The 21,637-nt window shown below is 41.9% G+C and overlaps 1 protein-coding gene across 5 annotated transcripts in view; it reads right to left on the bottom strand.

The window, feature by feature from the left end:
- Positions 1-21,637, bottom strand: part of GTDC1 (glycosyltransferase like domain containing 1) — a 395,866-nt gene that overhangs the window by 25,681 nt on the left and 348,548 nt on the right. For 4 of the 5 annotated variants that reach the window (XM_033946584.1, XM_033946586.1, XM_033946582.1 and 1 more), the window contains 2 exons: positions 1,396-1,466; positions 611-702 (listed from right to left, as the gene is read on the bottom strand). In XM_033946584.1, the coding sequence (XP_033802475.1) occupies positions 611-702; positions 1,396-1,466 (163 nt within the window). Of the gene's footprint in view, positions 1-610; positions 703-1,395; positions 1,564-21,637 lie in introns of all 5 variants that reach the window. The other variant, XM_033946585.1, reaches the window with a different exon arrangement.

Raw genomic sequence — 21,637 nt, 5'->3', positions numbered from 1 at the left:
CATTCAGCCACCTTGTGTTCATGTTTTTCAGTAGAGAGAGAAATCTCAGCACTGCTGCTGTATGAGAAATGCTACGCATTAATTTGCCCTTCATTCAAAAGTATAACGTAAGAAGTTAAAAAAAGCTTCACCACGAGATAAGAAACATTTCTAAAGGGGGTTAAAAACCCCTCCACTTACCTGAAGACATTAGCCTGAATTTCTTGCGAATGCATAAATTATGACAGCAAACTAGGTTTAGCCTCATTAGTATAACTGTAAATTTTTCTCTTGCTTTCATTTGAATAACTAATGAGCTGCATTAATCCAGGTTTACTCTCGACAAGCCTCTTGAGCCCCAATGTAAAGGACCATCATTTTAGAAAACAATCTATTTTATTTGAAAAAAAAAAACAACCACCACCAAGTACTATAGGTTAATAGCGTGCATTTCATCAGATCTGGGTTCATGTAGCTGGCATCTGGCATAGTCACTTCTTGTTAGTATAACAACTAATATTTCTCCCTTTTATATATTAGGATGCTAAATAAATGGGGAGGGGGGGTTTCTGCATAACTCTTGGTACATCGAAATAGAATTAAAACATGTAAAACTATGCTCTACCAGTACCTTGTAAAGATGCTTCCTTACAATATCTGGTTTCCTGCAGAAATTCTGAAGCTTTTTATAAAGCTGTTCAGGTGTAGAATACAGATATTCAGCTGCGGGAAAAACAGATACATTTTTAATGAAACAAAAACCTCAAAGCACACACTCGATATTAGTCACTTTACTAATTAAAAATGCATATTGCTCTGTGCTGCCTCATGTTTTACATTATTTAAGCATGATTTTATAAGGTTACTTCAACTCACAAGGATGTTTAATGCTAAATAAGAATGTGTAGTTGGGCTGTTTAGACATCTCCTTTGGGTGATTAAAATACATTATTCTAATGTAAGCAATGCATATGTGATACATTTAGCTATGAGAATTTTCAAAGATGTGGTATAACATTAGTGTACATTCTGAACTACAGTTTCATGCTATAATTACAAAATTGTTTAAGTAATTTGGTCTGAGTTTCAGGTCCCAGTTTTTCTCTGTGTAAACCATTGAAAACAAATCTGTAAGCTACACTAAACCTTTTATAAAAATATATCGTATGGATGTGTATGCTAAGAGTGAAGAATGCTATTTTTAAATATGTTTTTTTTTTTTTGTTATCTTGAAAGAACAGATGGTAAACATAAACTTGGTCTAATGTATTATAACACATAAAATTTTCCTTAACACTAACATCTTGACTTGCCAAATAAACAATTGCTCTTGCATAAGTTTACTTTCAAACTTTTATGATAAAGCAAATATTATGGATCTCAAGAACAAGAAAACGCACAAAAGGCAGTTTTTACCTGGAAAAAGTTCTGGATATACCAAGGCTTTGGGGCAGAGTGGATAACACCCGCAATACACAGCTTCTAACCTGGAGAAATATAGAGAAAGCACAGTCACATGGCTCGTGTCAAAAAAGCACATCTGGGTCCACTGTAGGGAAGTTCGTTTCGCAGAGTCCATGGAAACTAGGGAGAGAAAAGTTCCAATCGGGTAGTCCTTCTAAATCTCATTGTTACTCTTTTCCCAAAGTGAATTTTATGGATCACGAAAGAGTTATATAGAACAGAACAGACAGCATATGTTTTCCTCGCTGAATAAATCAAAGCAGAGCACTGCAAATTTTTTTTTTTTTGTCCTTTAAATGCTGTTCAACACATTCTGTAATCAGCAAATAAACACATGCAACAACATGGTGAAGTATGGACAGATTTTCTTAATCACACTGTAGAAAAGCAGGGATGTTCATTTCCAAAGTATGGTCGGGTACTATATCGTGGAAATTTTAGGCTGTACAGTATACAAAATCTCCCGAAACTGTAAGTATTCAGTAGCTGCTCCAAAAACGGCAAGACAAGTTCAGAATGTACTTTGTGGCTTGCGTTCTTGCGTTATCGTTATGTTTCACTGTACAAAGCAACACGGCAAAAGATGTGAGATGAAGAACAAATTGGCCTGTTCAATGCAATAGATTTAAAAAACTAGGTTTACAAGCAATAGTTGCAAAGCCAACTTAATAGTAACCCATGATGATAATTTTCCCTTCCTAATTATAAGGGATTTAATTTTATTTATTTGTTGTGATTTCACTAACCAATTAGCCCGGTGCTCCCCAAACCTAGCCAGTCAGATTTTTAAGATATCTACAATAATTATCCATGAGATAGATCTGCATGCAGTGGAGGGAGTACATTCACACATCTCACATGCATATTCACTATGGATATCCTGAAAACCTGATTGTTGGGATGCCCCCTGGACCAGATTTCAGAAGCACTACACTAGCCAAAAACATTAAAAAATAAAAATCAGCTTACATTTATTTATTCAATTTTCTATACTGTTCTCCCAGGGGAGCTCAGAATGGTTTATGGGAATTTACTCAGGTACTCAAACATTGTTCTCTGTCTGTCCTAATGGGCTCGCAATCTGTCTAATGTACCAGGGGCAATGGGGGGATTAAATGACTTGCCCAGGGTCACAAGGAGCAGCTCAGGGCACTGAGGCTGTAACTTTAACCACTGAGTCACTCTAAAAAATCATAATGTAGTAAAAGTGAGTCAAGTATAGGACAATCAAGCCATTGTGACATCACTGATGAGGTTGGCTCTCGGGCATTGGTGGAATGAGGCATTGTGATGGCACAATACCAGCTCTGGTTATCAGAAGCTGAAACTTTTCATTCTATTTACTTATTCAGTTTTCTATACTGTTCTCCCAGGGGAGCTCAGGATGGTTCACATTAATTTATTCAGGTACTTGAGCTTTTTTTCCATGTATGTTCTGGTGGGCTCACAATCTATCTAATATACCTGGGGCAATGGGGGATCAGACGACCCCACCCAGGGATGCAAGGAGCAGTGTGGATCCGAACCCACAACCTCAGGGTGCCGAGGGTGCAGCTCTAAGCACTGCGCTACACTCTCAGCGTACAGCAGCAGATGAAAGGCCTAAGCTGCTTTTAGATACATCTTTTTGATTGTCCAAGTGCCGATTTGATCCAAGTGCCGATCGTCCAAGTGCCGATTTTAGATGTATCTACCCGTTCTACTCCTAATGAGATTAGGTGGCAGACCATACATTATCTTATAAACAAAGCAAATCACTTTGAAATCCACTCTGACTTTAATAGGAAGCCAGTGTAGTGACGTCAATCAATCTCATGCAGTACTGTGCAACAATTTTCAGCACATTAGAAAGAATATAGAGTGGTGTAGAACAGGTATAAGTAGATTGATTTTTTACTCCATCAAAAATGACAGAGACTAGGGAGCACTCAATAGAGTTAAAGGGAAATACTTTTAAAACCAATAGGAGGAAATATTTTTTTTTCACTCAGAATAGTTAAGCTCTGGAACGCATTGCCAGAGGTTGTGGTAAGAGCACACAGTTTGGACAATTTCCTGGAGAAAGAGTTCATAGTCTGTTATTGAGATAGACATGGGGGAAGCTACTGCTTACCCTGGATCTGTAGCATGGAATGTTGCTACTCCTTGGCTTTTGGCCAGGTACTTGTGACCTGGATTGGTCACCGTGAAGACATGTTACTGGACTAGATGAACCATTGATCTGACCCAGTAAGGCTATAAATAAATAAATATTCTTATGGTTCTTACAATAATCTGGTTTAGGTAGGTCAAGTTGTTGGACTAATAATGTAAAACACATCTCTGGAAAGTATGACCTAATGGCTCTTGGATGTTTAAGGGTTAGAAAAATGTGCTTACATAGGTTATTAACCTGGAGATAAAAAGATAAGAAGTTGATCTAGCACTAATCCCAAAATTTTAACTGATTGAGTAATTGACAGATTTTAATCTGAGCATAAGGAAATAAATTTAAGATGATATTCGTCTCTTTCCAATCCACAGCATTTTAGTGGAGAACCGGTAGATATTGTATACTTGGCCTTTCAGAAAGCATTCGACAAGTTACACATGTAAGACTTCTCAGGAAATTACAAGGCCATGGAATAGAGGGAGATATACTAAGATGGATAGGCAAATGGCTATAGAACAGAAAACAGAGAGTGGGCATAAATGGGAAGTTCTCAGAATGGGAAAAAGTGACTAGCAGTGTACCCCAGGGCTCGGTACTTGGACCCATCTTATTTAATATTTTCATAAATGACCTGGAAGAAGGAACATCCAGAGAAATCATCAAGTTTGCAGACTACACAAAGCTATGCTGGGCAATCAGATCGCAGAAGGACAGCGAGGAACTCCAGAGTGACTTGAATCAATTGGAGAAGTGGGCAGATAAATGGCAGATGAATTTTAATGTGGAAAAATACAAAGTGATGCATTTAGGCAGAAAAAATAAAGATTACAGGTATAACTCTGGGAAAGACTGAACAGGAAAAGGAATTGGGTGTATTGATAGATAGGACCCTGAAACCATCGGCGCAATGTGTGGTGGCGGCGAAGAAAGCAAATAGAATGCTAGGCATGATAAAGAAGGGAATTACGAGTAGATCAGAGAAAGTTATAATACCGCTCTACAGAGCCATGGTCAGACCGCACCTGGAATACTGCGTCTAGCATTGGTCTCCATACCTAAAGAAGGATATAAAACTGCTAGAGAGGGTGTAGAGACGAGCAACAAAGCTAGTGAAAGGTATGGAAAACCTGGATTACGAGGAACGACTTAGGAGACTGGGGTTGTTCTCCCTTGAGAAGAGGAGACTGCGAGGGGATCTGATCGAGACTTTCAAAATACTGAAAGGATTTGACAAAATGGAGCAGGGAAAGCAGTTATTTACAATGTCCAATGTGACACGGACAAGAGGACAGACTGAAGCTGAGGGGGGACAGGTCCAGGACGAATATCAGGAAGTTCAGTTTCACGCAGCGAGTGGTGGACACCTGGAATGCTCTCCCAGAGGAAGTAATTGCAGAATCCACCGTTCTAGGATTTAAGGGTAAACTAGATGCCCATCTCATTAAGAGTGGCATAGAGTGATATGGGTAAGGGTAAATTAGATGCACATCTTCCTTGAGAAGCATACAGTGATATAGGGACTAAAACTATGCCAGGGTATACGGGGCCTCTGCGTGTGCGGATCACCGGACTTGATGGACTCAGGGTCTGATCCGGAGATGGCAATTCTTATGTTCTTATATAGTCTTGGTTACGTTCAATATCAAAAGATGAGACGTAGCCTAATTATTTATTTTAGGAGTACAGCTTGTTATCTTTTGACCAATAAGGTTACCGTATTTCCCCATGTATAGGACGCTTCTTTGTATAAGCCGCAGGAAATGCCGATATAGGTTTTAAAACTCTTAGATAAGCCTCCCCATGTTACTGGCCACGGCTTATCTAAGAGTTCTAAAACCTACATCGACCTATACCAGGGGCAACTCTGGTCCTTGAGGGCTGGAATCCAGTCGGGTTTTCAGGATTTCCCCAATGATTATGCATGAGATCTATTTGCAAGCACTACTTTCAAAGCATATTAATTGGGGAAATCCTAAAAACCTGACTGAATTCCGGCCCTCGAGGACCGGAGTTGCCCACCCCTGGCCTATACAATGGGGTGGCCTATACATCCTCCTCCTCCCCCTCCCTCGCCGGAAAATACCTCCTGAATGGCTGCCGGCTGCGTCCTCCAATGTTGCGGCCAGCGGTGCAGGGCAGGAGCGATCTTTTCAGCATCCAGCCTAGCCTCACACTGCTTCAGTATATATAAGGAATAGTAAATTGTCAAATTATTCAGAAGGAGAACCAACTTTCAATAATTCAACATTCATATTAACATAGTAGATGATGGTAGATAAATTCAAAAACATTAAAATATATGCAAATGTCATTAATTCTGAAGGATCCCCCCACACACTACTGGATAAAGCTTAAGTGTAAACGGGTGAATTCCAAATTACTCAGCACGGTTTTGTCGAAACACGGACCGTGTTAAAAAAGGGGCCGTCATCCCCAATGTTCTGGTTCCTAGATATTTTTTCTTCACGTGGATTATTGGATTGTATTTTTAAATAAAAGCCTGAATCTTGAGCATCATCCTCTCCACAGTGTTTTTGTTCTTGTCAGACTTCCATTTCTGTGGAGGACTAAAGGTCAACCTTTTGTTTGCGTTTTAGCACGTAAAATAGCATGTAAGGCACCCTATTAGCTCCTTAGTTGGTATCCACCAGCGGTGCCGCAAGAGATCAGGAGGGAGTTTTTAAATGTTCTTCTAACAGTACATTTTTTGTTTTTTTATTAGGGAGAAGTCAATCACTTGATAATTGTGAGCGCGAGTGGGTTCTCTGAGGCAGCCGTTCTGGCAAAACAAATCAGAACCCGCTGCAATGTGACAACTGCACATCAGTTACTCAAGTTATTTCAAGCTAAGTACTCTTTGAAATATTCAAGAATCGCCACTAAACAAAACCGTAGTTCTAACATTATATAAAACGTTCATCTAAATTACAAGAGACTGTGTGCTTAAGCCTAACTAAGTAAAACCTCCACAGACTTCAGCGGATTCAGAATGCCGCGGCCAAGCTCATCTTCGCTAAAAGTAAATTTGACCATGTTTCCCCGCTCCTGGCCAAGCTTCACTGGCTTCCGATAATCGCCAAGGTCCACTACAAATGCGCCTGTTTAGCTTTCAAAATCCTACACGGTATCCTCCCTCCCTTCATCCCTCTTTCTTGGAATTCCTCAAACCCTAATACCACCAGATCCTCCCACAAATTAAAACTATCCTTCCCCTCGCTAAAAGGCATTTCCCACACAGGAAAGCTAGGGATCTCCCTCCCTTTCAAAATCACTGAGCTCTGGAACAACCTTACCTCCCCTCTTCGGAACTTGAGCTCTCTCCAAGTTTTCCGCAAACATCTGAAAACCTGGCTTTTCTCAAAAATGTAAGCCTCTCTCCAACCTAGGTATCAAAAACTCTTATACAGTGGTACCTTGGATTACGAGCATAATCATTCCAGGAGCATGCTCGTAATCCAAAATGCTCGTATATCAAAGCAAGTTTCCCCATAGGAAGTAAGGGAAACTTGCTTTGATATGTTTCCACCCCCCACCTTCCCCCCCCCCGAGGCCAGCAGCGCTGCTATACCCCCCCCCACGAGAACCGGCATTGCTCCCCCGAAGGCCCCCCGCTAACCGGCACCCCCCGCCGCGACCTGAGGTCTCCCCAACCCACCCGAACCCTCTTCATACTTTGCTGTAGCCTCCACAGCGGCACCAGCACCAGCATGTCCTGTGCGTTGTGCCGGTGCCTGAAGATCTGCTTCCTGTGCTGGGCCTTGAGAGTTCACGTTCGACGTGAGAGTTCACGTTCGACGTGGACTCTCAGGCCTTGCACAGGAAGCAGATCTTCAGGCACCGGCACCACGCACAGGACATGCTGGTGCCGATGCCGCTGCGGAGGCTACAGAAAAGTAAGAAGAGGGTTCGGGTGGGTTGGGGGGACCTCAGGTCGCGGCAGGGGGGGGGGAGTGCCGGATCGCGGGGGGGAGGGTGCCGGTTCGCAGGGGGGGGAGGGTGCCGGTTCACGGTGGGGGCGCTCGCAAATCGAAGTGCGCTCGGTTTCCGAGGCGCCGATTTTTCGAATGTTTTGCTCGTCTTGCAAAACACTCGCAAACCGGTGCACTCGTAAACCGAGGTACCACTGTATCTGGCATCCCAAAAACTCTTACATCAAAAACTCTTATATCTGGCATCCCAAGTCCTCTACATATTCTTCACACTTCTACCTCTAACCCTTTGTTGTAGGTCCTTCCTATTTCATCTACTGTAAACTGCGCTGAGCTCTACGAACGTGGAGATGATGTGGTATACAAACCTAAGGATTAGATTAGATTAGATGATTGACCAAGAAAGCGCATTTAAGGGCTTGTGGTTCTTCTACTGATAAAGGTTCTGAGCACTTTCAGTAATTATGAGAGGAGTTTAAGGAGCTAAGAGGGTGCCCTATATGTTATTCTCATTAACTTTGAAAGGCCAGAGAACAGTTTTCTAATAGAGATTGCCGCAAACGTACATGTTTATAGACCTTCTATATCATTAAGATTGGTTATCAAAGATTTACTGGATAAACTGTCATTTTTCCATATCAGGTTCGGTAAATATAGATTAACCATTGGGGCTTTTAACTAAGCTACATTAAGTGGGAATTCATCAAGGGGTGTTTATTTAACGTACTAATGATTAGCACGTGCAAAATGCTAAGGCATCCATAGGAATATAATGGGTATCTTATCATTTAGGGCACACTAGTTGTTAGCATGCATTAATGCAGTTAGTACAAGCAAAATCGGTTAGCATCCCTTAGATGCTAATATGTGTCTAATGCAGCAAATAATAGAGTACCATGGGATATGCACAGACGTCTTTTGGTAACTTTAAAATCTGTGTACACTAACTGCACACAAATTTTATCTACAGACCTACCAGACATATGCAGGACTGTACATTAAACACACTAAAGACTGTCCCTGCTCAAAAGAACTTACAATCGAATTATGACAAACACATTGGACAAAAATGGTGAATGAATAAATATATTCAGCTTATGTAGTGAAATATAAAGGGATGAAGAAATGGAAAAATGGAGAGGATAGGGAACTACAGAGTGAATGACAGACAACTATGATGCTTTGCAAGTCGGTAGGGTTAGGACAAATCCAGCTTCAAAAAAGTGGGCTTTTAGCCTGGATTTGAATATCTCCAGAGACAGACCCCAATATACCGAGTCAAGCAGTTCCAGGCATATGGTGCAGCAAGGCAGAAGGGGCGGAGTCAGGAGTTGACAGTAGAGGAGAAGGGAACAGACAAGAGAGACTAGCTCAATGAACAAAGTTCCTAGGGTGGAGTATAGGGAGACATAAGAGAGGAGAGTGATATTCAGGAGCTGCAGAGTGAATACACTAGCAGGTCAGTAAAAGGAGTTTGAACTGTATGCGGAAGTGGACAGGGAGTCAATGAAGTGACTTGAGGAGAGGAGTAACGTGAGCATAACGACACTGGCGGAAAATGAGGCACAAGCAGAATTCTAACAGACTGAAGAGGAGAAAGATGGCTTAGTGGAAGACCTGCGAGAAGCAAGTTGGCAGTAGTCCAGGTGAGAGGTGATGAGAGCATGGATGAGGGTCTTGGCAGTGTGCTCAGAAATAAAAGTCTGGATTTTAGCGACATTATATAGAAAGAAGTGACAAGTTTTGGCTGTCCATTGGATATATGAAGAGAAGGAAAAAGATGAATTAAAGATGACCCGAGGTTGTGTGCCTTTAAGACAGGGAGAATGACAGCATTATCTACTGAAATAGAGAATGGAAGAAGGGGAGAGGCAAGTTTAGGAGGACAGATAAGGAGTTTAATTTTAGATGGCAGCAAGACATCCAGGTAACAATGTCAGCCAGGCAGGCAGAGACTTGGGGCTTAGATCCCTGTAGAAATTTCAAGCATAGAGAGGTAAATTTGTGAGTTGTCAGCATAGATATGGTACTAGAAGCTGTGGGAGGAGATTAGATCACCAAGGGTGGAAATATAGATGGAGAAAATAAAAAGTCCCAGGTCAGAGCTCTGAAGTACACTGACCGATAGCAGAATGGCAGCAGAGGAGGATTCTCCAAAGCATACGTTAAAAGTGCTATGGGAGAGATAGGAAGAAAACCATGAAATAACAGAGCCCTGAAATCCAAGTGAGGTTAGCATATCGATGAGAAGGCACTGATCTACAATGTCAAAGGATGCAGATAGATCAAGGAGGATAAGGATGGAGTAGAGGCCTTTGGATTTGGCCAGGAACAGGTCATTGGAGCCTTTAGCAAGGGCAGTTTCCATAGAATGGAGTGGGAGAAAGCCCGATTGAAGTGGTTTGAGAATGGTTCAAGAACGTCAAGAGGATGGTAGTGAACAGCACATACAAGTAGCTTGAATAAGAAAGGGAGGAGGGAGACATGGCGATAATTGGAGGGGTAATATGGTCCAATGATGTTTTTTTAGGAGCGGTGTAATTATGGCATGTTTGAAGGTGTCAGGTACAGTCGCAGTAGAGAGCGATAGGTTAAGGATATGGCAGATATGGCTCCTGGTTAAATCTATAGATGTGGGAAGCATGGGTCATTTGTTCTAAGGGGGATTTCCTTGATAAAGCCCTTTGGGCGAAACATAGATCTATGTCGGAGTGCCTACCCCCACCTGCGTAGATTAAGATAGGTATCTACATTCTTCTATAAAAATTTAAAGTATATATATAAAACAATTAAAAAACAGCTGAGATATTGAAACCAATGAAGAACTCTGGTGCCTAGTTTCTGTATGTGTACAAAGTTTAATACACATATGGGTGGTACCACTGAGGTCTGTAGTGATAGATAAGACTTATATAGTGATAATTTTTTGTGCTGACTGCATGAGTCTTTCTAAAATAACGAAAATAGAGCTATTGTAGAGATATTGGAGATGACAGAAGGAGAGATGATGATCACTAGACTGGTGGGTATGAGATCAGAGGAACAGGTGGTGAGTTAGGAGGAGGGAGAGGAGATATGTAGTTTCCTCCTCCATAATTTCAGAGAAGCAAGAAAAGGTGGCCAGGGTTGGTGGGGTGGATGAGAGGAGGAGGCGATTTGGTCGAGAACTCAAAGTTAATCTTGTGAACCTTGTCGTGGAAGTATTCAGCCATGGTCTGGGGAGAAAGAGAAGGAGGAGTCAGAAATAAGGACATTTTGAGAAGAGCTGAGAGTGGTAATGTTATATTTTACCAGATTTTATTATGTGTTCAATCTTGTAACCCGTTCTGAGCTCACCTGGGAGAACGGGATAGAAAACCAAATAAATAAATAAAGAGAAGGCAGGGATTGGATGGGCAGACTAGAAAGGCCATTTGGCCTTCATCTGCCGTCATTTTTCTATGTTTCTATGATTCGATCCAAGGGAATCAGTCAAGCAGGTGTAATAGTCTTGTTTCGAAGGGAAAGGATGGGTTGGAAAGAGGTCAGCAGGAATTTGGGGTGTAAGAAGTCAGCATGAGCGTGGGATTTCAGCCAGTGACGTTCTGCAGGTCAGGCACAGGAATGTAAACAGTGGATCTCAGAGGTCAGCCAGGGCTGGGCTTTGGTGCATCTTACACGATTTGACATGGGAGGAGCAAAGGTGTCAAGGGCAGAGGAGAGAATAGTATTATAAGAAGAGACTGCTTCACTGGCTGATTTACATAGCGCAAACATGTTAGTGCATCACAATTACTGCATGTTAACTGGTTAGCGCACAGCTAACACAGGAGCCCTTACTGCCTACAAAATGGGTGTTGGCAAGTGCTCATGTGGTAATTTAAAAAAATGGCTGTGCACTGATGGCAACGTTAGTGCATAGCTATTAATATATATATATAAAAATAAGAGGTTGGGAATTTACAGCTGCAATAAAAATGGCCTTAGATCAGGGCAGGGGTAGGCAATTCCGGTCCTCGAGAGCCGGAGCCAGGTCAGGTTTTCAGGATATCCACAATGAGTATGTATGAGATGGATTTGCATGTACTGCCTCCTTGAGATGCAAATCTATCTCATGTATATTTATTGTGGATATCCTGAAAACCTGACCTGACTCTGGCTCTCAAGGACCGGAATTGCCTACCCCTGCCTTAGATCATGGGAAAGACTCGTGTAAGGGTGTGCTACAGTCACTTTTTACCACAGCTTAGTAAAAGGACCCCTATGATATGCACTGCAGGGCCAAAACTTTGGAGCTCTTTACCATCTAATAAACTATCTGAGTTGCAAATTATAAAGAATTTTGATTTATTAAACAAACAAACATTAAAAACTTATTTAAGCAGACATTTCAAGGAAGATGAGTTTATCTGATGTCTGAGAATATAATTCTATAGATCATACTGTTGTATTATGGCCTATGTGATATTTTTTTGTGGTTTAAGATTTTGGGCCCTTTTTACAAAGCTGCGGTAGTGATGCTGCCGCAGTAAACGCACCGAAGCCCATTCAGTTCCTATGGGCTTCAGTGCATTTACCATGACTTTGTAAAAGGGGCCCTCTATGTTAAGGTATTATTTGTAAGAGTAATGTTTTTAATAGCCTGTGTATATTTCACTATAAACCACTGAGGATGGTAGATCTTGGAGCCTATACATTTATAAAATAAATAAACCAGAGGTTAAATAAAAGTGGGACAAAATATTTGAGCTCTTGAATAAAACATTATGAAATTAAGTTGACGAGCGCACTGTATGTTTTCCTTTAAGATGAAAAGCAATAAAGTAATCTTATAAGTTCTTGAGGAATCCGTTAAGCTCCTATTCAAAAAGTAATTTACTCTGGGACGGTACCCACTACTCTGTGTTTACAGAATGTTAAAACAGTAATATCGGTTGCTCCCAACTAAATAAACCAGAATTTTATCTACGCTTACACATTGATCCAACAAATGATTTATAAATTTAAATTAAAGACATTATTACCAAAGCCTTTAAAGAAAAAATTCTTACATCTATAGAAGTTTCGTATTTATTAGAAGAATATCCACGGACACCTCTAATACAATTTCTTCCCAAAATACATAAAAACATTGATAACCCTCTTGGTCGCCCCATAGTGACCATGCAACATTCGAGCACCGACCCCTGCGGAACTCCACTCATGACCCTTCTCCATTCTGAGTAGTGGCCTTTTACTCCTACCCTTTGCTTTCTTCCCGCCATCAGTCCTCGCTGTATTTCAACAGCTATTTAACAGCTATTTGAATCCTCAATCACAGGCTCCTCTTGCAATCTGGGAAAGTGCAGTAAAAAACTCAGTGGCACAAACCACATGAGAAAAACCTGCCCTAACAAACAAGATCGTAGAGCATAAATGTCCAAAAAAACTTCTAGTCCAACACAGCAAAAAAATGGACATAGTGAATGAAAAAATCACACTCAACTCTTCTTTGTACTTAGCTCAAAAGGCTGGCATAATGCCATCTTTGAGTCATTCGCCGTAGTGAAATCGAAGGAAATTATTTTGTGTGGTGTGCTGCGGAGGTGCTACGTGATGGGTAAATGGACAATACTCGGACTGGAAGAGCATCACCAGTGGGGTGCTGCAGGGCTTGGTGCTTGGACCCGTGCTCTTCAACATCTTTATAAACGATCTGGACATAGGTACAACGAGCGAGGTGATTAAATTTGCGGACAATATGAAGTTATTCAGAGTAGTGAAGACGCAGGGGGATTGCGAAGATTTGCAACGTGACATAATCAGGCTCGAGGAATGGGCATCGACATGGCAGATGAGATTCAACGTGGATAAGTGTAAAGTGATGCATGTCTGTAACAAAAATCTCATTACAGGATATCCGGGGCAGTACTTGGAGAGACCTCCCAGGAAAGGGACTTGGGAGTTCTGATCGACAAGTCAATGAAGCCGTCTGCGCAATGTGTGGCGGTAGCGAAAAGAGCGAACAGAATGCTAGGAATGATAAAGAAGGGGATCACGAACAGATCGGAGAAGGTTATCATGCCGCTGTACCGGGCCATGGTGCGCCCTCACCTGGAGTACTGTGTACAGCACTGGTTGCCGTACATGAAGAAGGACATGGTACTACTTGAAAGGGTCCAGAGAAGAGCGACCAAGATGGTTAAGGGGTTGGAGGAGCTGCCGTACAGTGAAAGATTAGAGAAACTGGGCCTCTTATCCCGCGAACAGAGGAGATTGAGAGGGGACATGATTGAAACATTCAACTGAAGGGGATAGACTTAGTAGACAAGGATATTTGTTCACCCTCTCCAGGGTAGAGAGAACGAGAGGGCACTCTCTAAAGGAAGTTCTTCTTCACCCAGAGAGTGGTGGAAAAATGGAATGCTCTTCCAGAGGCTGTCATAGGGGAAAACACCCTCCAGGGATTCAAGACAAAGTTAGACAAGTTCCTGCTGAACAAGAACGTGCGTTGGTAGGGCTAGTCTCAGTTAGGGCACTGGTCTTTGACCAGGGGACTGCCGTGTGAGCAGACTGCTGGGCATGATGGACCGCTGGTCTGACCCAGCAGCGGCAATTCTTAAGTTCTTATGTTTGTAAACCCTTATCTCCTGAAGCAGCGGACCTATTGCGAAACAAGGCTCTTATTGAGAGAGGGTAGACTGCGGTCACTCTTCTGAGTGTGTTTGTTTTGGACGTTGGCCTGCGTGTGGAGTTTACCAAGACATAAGCCAGCCTTTTGAGCTAAGTACAAAGAAGAGTTAACTGTAATTTTTTTCATTCACTACTTCCATTTCTTGCTGCATTGGACTAGAAGGGATTTTTTGGGGACATTTATGCTTTGCAATCTTGTTTGTTAGCGCAAATTTTTTTCATGTGGTTTGTGCCGCTGAGTTTTTATACTGCGCTTTCCCAGAATTGCCAGTATCGAATCTGTATCATACATCAACACTGCCGCAATAGTACATTTTGTCAGGTCATCTCTGCTCCTTTCTTCCTGAATTTTTGTGCTGAGGTTTCTTTTGGGATGGAAAAAAAAGTATATCAGAAGACTAACAGACTTTTCTGGTAAACATGGGAGCATGGTTCCACAATAATAACACAGCAATCAGTCATTATTTTAAAAATGGTGCCCTATCTGCTTAGCGATACACAGGACTGCAACTGATTTGTTGTTAAAATGACCCATAAATGACCTTTTGTATTCAGATTAACAAATCTGCTAAATCTATGACTCTCGATATTCATATCCATTCAAAGGATTTATCTACAAATAGTTCCTAGGCTTCTGATTCTAAATATAATTAGCTCATAATTTTGCTTGGCTGAATTACTTTTCTGGAGGGCCCTGCTAAGGCTTTCAGTTGTATTATCTAGCAATAATGAATCTGATAGGTGAAATTTTTTTCTGTAATGAGGATGAGACACAGTTGTGACACCTGAGTCTAGTAATAAAAGACGACTGCTAATTATCGACAGCACTTTTTTGTGTGATGCATAGAGGAAAAAAATCCCTCATTATTAAAAATAAAAAGTTACAATTATAAGTGACACCGGAGGAGAGTAAATAAAATGAAGTGATTAAAACATTGCTGCTTTAAGGGTGTTTTTAATTAAGTGGAAATGCTAATGTTGTCATACTTAGCAGATGGGATTAAAATTAGTTATTGTAGCTCATATTATATTTTATGGTTTCCACAGCATGCCTACAAGATCTAAGAAAGTGATACATTCCATAAGACATTTGAAAAAAAAAATGAAATTCTCATAGTCCTTACAGCTCATAATAATTAACATCATGAACAAACTAGAGAACAAAAAAAAAAAAATAAATTCTGCCCAGGATTTTACCACAGTGACTTAAATTACATGGAATGCAACCATAACATATTGGACACTCAGCTTTGCACTGTTAGAGCACCCTTTCATCTGCTTATTCTATTCCTGAAACACTCAACAAAAAAACAAACTTTTATGCTTGGCACTGTATCCAGCACCAAATGTGGTGTCAAGAAGGTAGGGATTTGGTACAGGGAAAGATGGTGGCCACCCACCAAGGTGATGCTCTGAACTCAAACACAGGATGCATCATGTAACTGCAGATAAAACCTAATTGCACACTCTCTCCTACTTTATTTGTGTAAAATTTTCCATCTGCTACATCTAAAGATGTCTAAACTGTTAGTATCAAACCTGCATTCAGCTGCCAGCTGTGCACATTAAGGATTGCAAAACACTTAGTAAATGAGGCATCATAAAACACAGTACTAGTGGTCCATCTGCCCGGTACTTGTAGACACCCCAATACCTTGTCCTTTAGAAAGTGCTGCTGCTGCGCAAATTGAAATGGAGAACATTATACCAACATGCGTAATATTCTTTAACTTGAACACTCCATTTACATTCACTATCATGACTCGTGATTATTGGAAGCTGTCTGCTGCTGTTCTTCATCTGTCTCTTAATTGTCCTTTGAATAACTTGTAATGAATGAAAATTAAAATCGTCAGTGCTTGCTCCCACATACTTAAACTATTTAGGACATCTAGGAGAAATAATTTTTCTTATACATGCATACTTTAAGCGCAAAAAAAAATATCTAAGGGGGCCCCCTTTTACCACACTATGGTAAAAAGTGAACTAAGCGCATCCTTACGCAGGTCATTCCTGTGTGCTTAGGCAATTTTTTCTACAAGGGGAAATGACCAACTTTTTAAAAAAACTAATGGCCACTTGCTAATTTTCCCATTAGCGCGTGGCCATTAGTGCATACTACAAGTGGGAGATATGTGAGGCCTATGAGGGAAAAGAAGGCATCTTGACTGTAAATTGAATACTATCAGCAATACACTAAGTATCATCCCCCATCATGGTTGGTGTGGTGGTGACCTGGGCCTACACAGTGTGGTAGGTGAGGCCCTGGTCACCTTGCTGGGCAAACTGGATGGACAATGAGGCCCCTTTGGACTGATAACCCATTTTGTTTGTCCCTCTTTTCTGTATACCAAGCATCAGCCACATAGTCCACTTCCACCAGCAACAGATGGGAAGGGGGATCCGAATGTGTACCACTTGGGTCACACAATTTAGAAAGGCACGCTTGAGCCACAAAGAATGCTGCTGATGCAGCCCGTACCGTCAGAGACAAGGTATCAAACTTCCTTTTGAGCAACATGTCCAGCCTGCAATCCTGTTGATTTAGAACAAGATGTGCTGGCTTAGAACCTGTTCTAAAATGCAAGCAGGAATGCAGGAGTAAGTGATAGGTCAGAGAGGGAAAGACATTTTGTGGAAGGAGCTATTTCAGGGGGAAAAAAGCCAGCTAAATGTAAAATGTCAATTTACAGATTTAAGTGGCTTTGCATACCGTGTGGTCTCAGTATGGGGATCAGAAAGAGGGGTCGATAGTGAGGTGTGGTATGAACTGCCCATATATCACACCCTACTGGCCACCTCCCCCCAATCAAATGAATTAATGAATCAAATACTGCCGAACATTTACTTGCTTGACATTAGCTGAAATAATTATTATAATAACTAGTCTTTAAGCCCATTACATTAACAGGTGCAAGATGTCAGTCTTTCTTTCTGTCTTTCTCTATCCTTGGCCGCTGTCAGTCAGTCTGTCTTTCTTTCTTTCTGTCTGTCTGTCTCCTCGGCTGTCCAATACCACCCCTCAACAACCCCTTGCCTGCTCCTCCTGTCCATCACTAGCCCTTCTCCCTTCCTTTTACCTCCCCCCTATCCAGCAGCACCCCTTCCCTGCTCCCCTTGTCCAGCAGCAGCCCTTCTCCCTTCCTTTTACCTCCGCCCTGTCCAGCAGCAACCTTCCTGCTCCCCCTGTGCAGCAGTAGCCTTGTAGTACATTTTTTTTCCTTACCTGCTCCCCCAGTCCAGCATCTGCTAGGCCATGCAGCCTCAGGCCTTTTGCTAGGCCGGCCCGACTCACAATATCGAAGTGTGCCGGCCTAGTAAATGTTCCGCGGCTGCTTGAGGAGACCATGGCTGCTGCCGCTGCTGGTCTGGGAGTGAGAAGAAGAGGCGTCCTGGCAGTGGCAGGAAGTCAGCCGGCGTCGGAGATGGAAGAAGAGGCGTCCCGGCAGCCTGGAGGAAGGTGAGGACAGCACCGCACGCGCTGTAAACTGTCACAGGCCGTACGCGCCGAATGTGCGCGCGCCGAACGCTTTAATATTTCTCTGCCACAGGCTGTAACATTTCTCGGCCACGGATCACAGAGGCAGGGATCATGCAGGTAGGAGTGCGCATGCACGCTTAGGGTTTTATTATTAGTGATTCACTGTATTTTACCCTTCCAAAGTGAAATCCAATACAGATTTGAAACCTGGTTATGGTATTAAAGTTGGCAATATATTGCTCAATGTGTATTCTGCCTATATAAAGACATTTATTTATCTATTTTGTTATTTATATACCTACTTATAACCTCCCAGGCTCTGGTGTTCCTCTTTCTTCATTTATGACCTATATTTTTGACAACGTATTGCTGTCCCTTTGGATAAAGCATCAATGGCTACTGTCAACAATTTACTTTCTTTTCAGTTTACATTTTAACAATTTTAATTAAGGGCAGTTGTCTGCCAGTAAATGTATGTTTACACATGGAAAACTTTTGAAAATCACTTTGCTGACAGTGTGCAAACTTTTCCCAAAGATGAGAAAGAGGTGTTGCCAAATGTGGATCCTTTTTGTAAAATACTATAAGGACATGCATGGGAGGGGGGAACGTATTTGATATCACATCCAGTGAGAGCAGCAAATGAAAAAAATGTTAATTATAAAAAAGAACAGCCTGCTCTTCTCAAATATATACAGTAAAACCTTGGATTGCAAGTAACTTGGTTTGCAAGTGTTTTGCAAAACAAGCAAAACATTTTATTCAATTTAAACTTGATATACAAGCAATGTCTTGCAAGACAAGTACATACAGTATACACATCACAACTGAGCCGATGGTTCTTCTCTCTCTGTCGCTGCGGGAGTGTAGTGACTGTTCTAAATGAGCGAAGTCTTGCTATACGAGTACATACAGTATATACACGTCACATCATCACAACTGAGCCGATGGTTCTTCTCTCTCTGACGCTGCAGGAGTGTAGTGACTGTTCTAAATGAGTCTCAAACGCCCAACACAAAAGTTTTTAGGCGAAGGAGGAGCCAGTCTTTCGCCTAAAAGCTGGATTTTGTAACCGGTGTCTGTCAAAAAGAACACCGGTTACAGAATCCACATCTCACACACACACCCCTCAGCAACGATCGCGGCAGAAGAGATGGCTCATCTCCCCTGCCGCGATAATGATACCGAAGTGCTGTCAACTGCGGCACTTTGGATAACTATCGCGGCAGGAGAGATAGCCAATCTCTCCTGCCGCAATCCATCACCCCCCCCGCCTGATAAGATCAGGCAGGAGGGATTACAACCCCTCCTACCCTGGCGACCCAAGACCCCCCCTGACCCGATTGGGGCAGGAGGGATCCCAGGCCCTCCTGGCCCAACACAGCCCCCCCACGACCACCCTCTGAACCCTCGAACGGCCCACCAATCCCCCCACCCGCTGACCCCATGACACTCCCCGCCGACCCCACCCCCCACCCCCCCTTTACCTTAAAAAAAGTTGGATGGACAGACGGGTCCCAAGCCCATCCGTCTGACAGGTCCGCCATCCTCAGAATGGCGGGCCTTAGGGTCTGATTGGCCCAAGCGCCTCAAGCCCCATCCACAGGTGGGGCCTTAGGCCTCATGGGGGTTTTTTTTTTCTTTTTTTTTACGATTTCTTGCACATCACTTTCCAATCACGATGTCACATATTTTTTTCTCTGACCCCTCCTCATCGTCCCCTCTTACTGCTAACTTTTTATTTTTTTCTGATGCATTCGTTCTCTCTCCCTCTTTTCAGTGATTCAGTTTGTTGAGCCATCTCCTTTCAATTCTGTTCTTTCATCTCTTTTATTATTGCTCCTAGATTTCAACTTTCCCCATCCCAACGCTGTTTTAAAGTCACAGCTACATCACCAGCTCAGAGTATTCCTGCCCTAGTCACGGCTACTGCTGCATGACGGTAATTCACACTCATATTTCTCCGTTTGTTCTCTAAACTATACTTAACAAGCTAAACCCTATTATAGAATCCTTATTTCCTTGGCAGAAGTTTAGCTTTGTGTCTTTAATTCACTTTTCTTCCTAACTCTTCTCCACATATCTGACCTACTTTATCAAATAGATGTTTTTACAGTTTTCCTTGATAAATTTTCCCAAATCATTTCTCTCTTATCACCTTGCCTTCCTCTTTGTCTCTTGTCCTCTATACCCCTCCCACTCTGAAAAAGTAACCAAAAAACCTGTTTCATGTCTCAGATCCCCTTACTAATTCTGTTGCCATTACTATACCCTTAATTTACCCTTATCCTTTCATCCATCTGGGTGATAAGAATGCAAGAGCATAAGAGCCGTCATGTTGGGTCAGACCAAAGCCCATCTATCCCATTTTTCTGCTACCGGCAATGGCCAATCCACATCAGATGTATCTGGCAGAATCCCCAAAAGTAGCAAGATTCCATGCTACCTAACCCTTTCTTCAAGTCTATCTTAATTATGATTTATGGATTCCTGGGATTCATCCAACTATTTTTAAACACACACTATTTTTACCACATCCTCTGGAAACATGTTCCAGAGCTTAATTATGCCTTGAATATAAAAAATATTTTTCTCTTGTTTTAAATGTGCTATAACTTTATGGCGTGTCCAAATATTGAGCTCTTCTCTCCTTTGAGTTTTTTTTTCCTCTCAGCTTCAAAGTTGCATCATCTGTCCACATCTTAAAAATCCTTGTGTACAACCATCAGATCATTTCAGACAGGGCCGATGTTAGAGTGTCAGGGCAAGCATATGGGAGGAGACACCAAGGCCACGGACAGGCTGAATATCTTTCAACTTCAGACAGACTTGCGGGACCAAGGGCAATTACACTCCTTACACCCTAACACCAGTCCTAGCACCAACAACTTGACCGTGTCTCTTAACCCTCAGTGCAGTCTGCGTTCCATCCCTATTATCTCCACAAAGACTATTTTCATCAATCTTTTCATCTTGATAGTTCTATATAGCCTCATTTTACTGAAATTATCTTTTGCCTTCAATAGCCTTCTCTTAGCTACTTCTCTTCTTTGGGAATATAAAGATACGTGTTTGGCTAGCCTTCATTTCTCTCTAGTTGCTCCTGTTTTTGCTCGATTCCTTGATAGAACCCTCACTCTTGCAGTCAGGATCCCATAAAACTAAGTTCTGCCTCCTTCTCCCTATGCCATAGGCCTTGAGCTTTTTCAACTGCTATTACCATCAACATGCTGATGAAAAGTGGTTTGGATTTATGTTACTTCTCTCTCTTCTTCCTTTTGTCAATCTCTTCTCTTGCCTTTCAGATGCTGCTGCTACTTGGAAGTTGGAACGACGAGTGAGGTGATTAGATTTGCAGATGACACCAAACTGTTCAAAGTTGTTAAAAGCTGTGAAAATTTACTGGAAGACCTTAGGAAATTGGAAGACTGGGTGTCCAAAAGGCAGATGAAATTTAATGTGGACAAATGCAAGTGAGAAGAATAACCCATACTATAGTTACTAGATGCTAGGGTCCACCTTAGGGGTGAGATCCCAAGAAAAAGATCTGGGTATCAATGTAGACAATATGTTTAAACCTTCTGCTCAATGTGAAGCAGTGGTCAAAAAAGCAAACAGGATGCTAGAAATTATGAGAAAAGGGATAAGTAAGACTAAGAATGTTCTAATGTTTCTGTATCTCTCCATTGTGCGATCTCACCTTGAGTAATGAGTTCAATTCTGGTTGCCGTATCTCAGAAAATATATAGTAGAATTAGTAAGGTTCAAAGAAGAGCAACCAAGATGATAAAAGGGATAGAACTGCTCTTGTATGAGGAAAGGATAAAGAGGTTAGGGCTCTTTAGCTTAAAAAAGAGATGGCTGAGGGAAGATATGATTGAAGTCTACAAAATCCTGAGTGGTGTAGAACAGGTACAAGTGGATCGATTTTTCCTCCATCAAAAATTACAAAAACTAGGGGACACTCGATGAATTTACAGG

Source organism: Geotrypetes seraphini, chromosome 5 (genome assembly GCF_902459505.1).
Source record: "Geotrypetes seraphini chromosome 5, aGeoSer1.1, whole genome shotgun sequence".
Lineage (NCBI taxonomy): Eukaryota > Metazoa > Chordata > Amphibia > Gymnophiona > Dermophiidae > Geotrypetes > Geotrypetes seraphini.
This window is presented reverse-complemented; position numbering and strand designations above follow the sequence as displayed.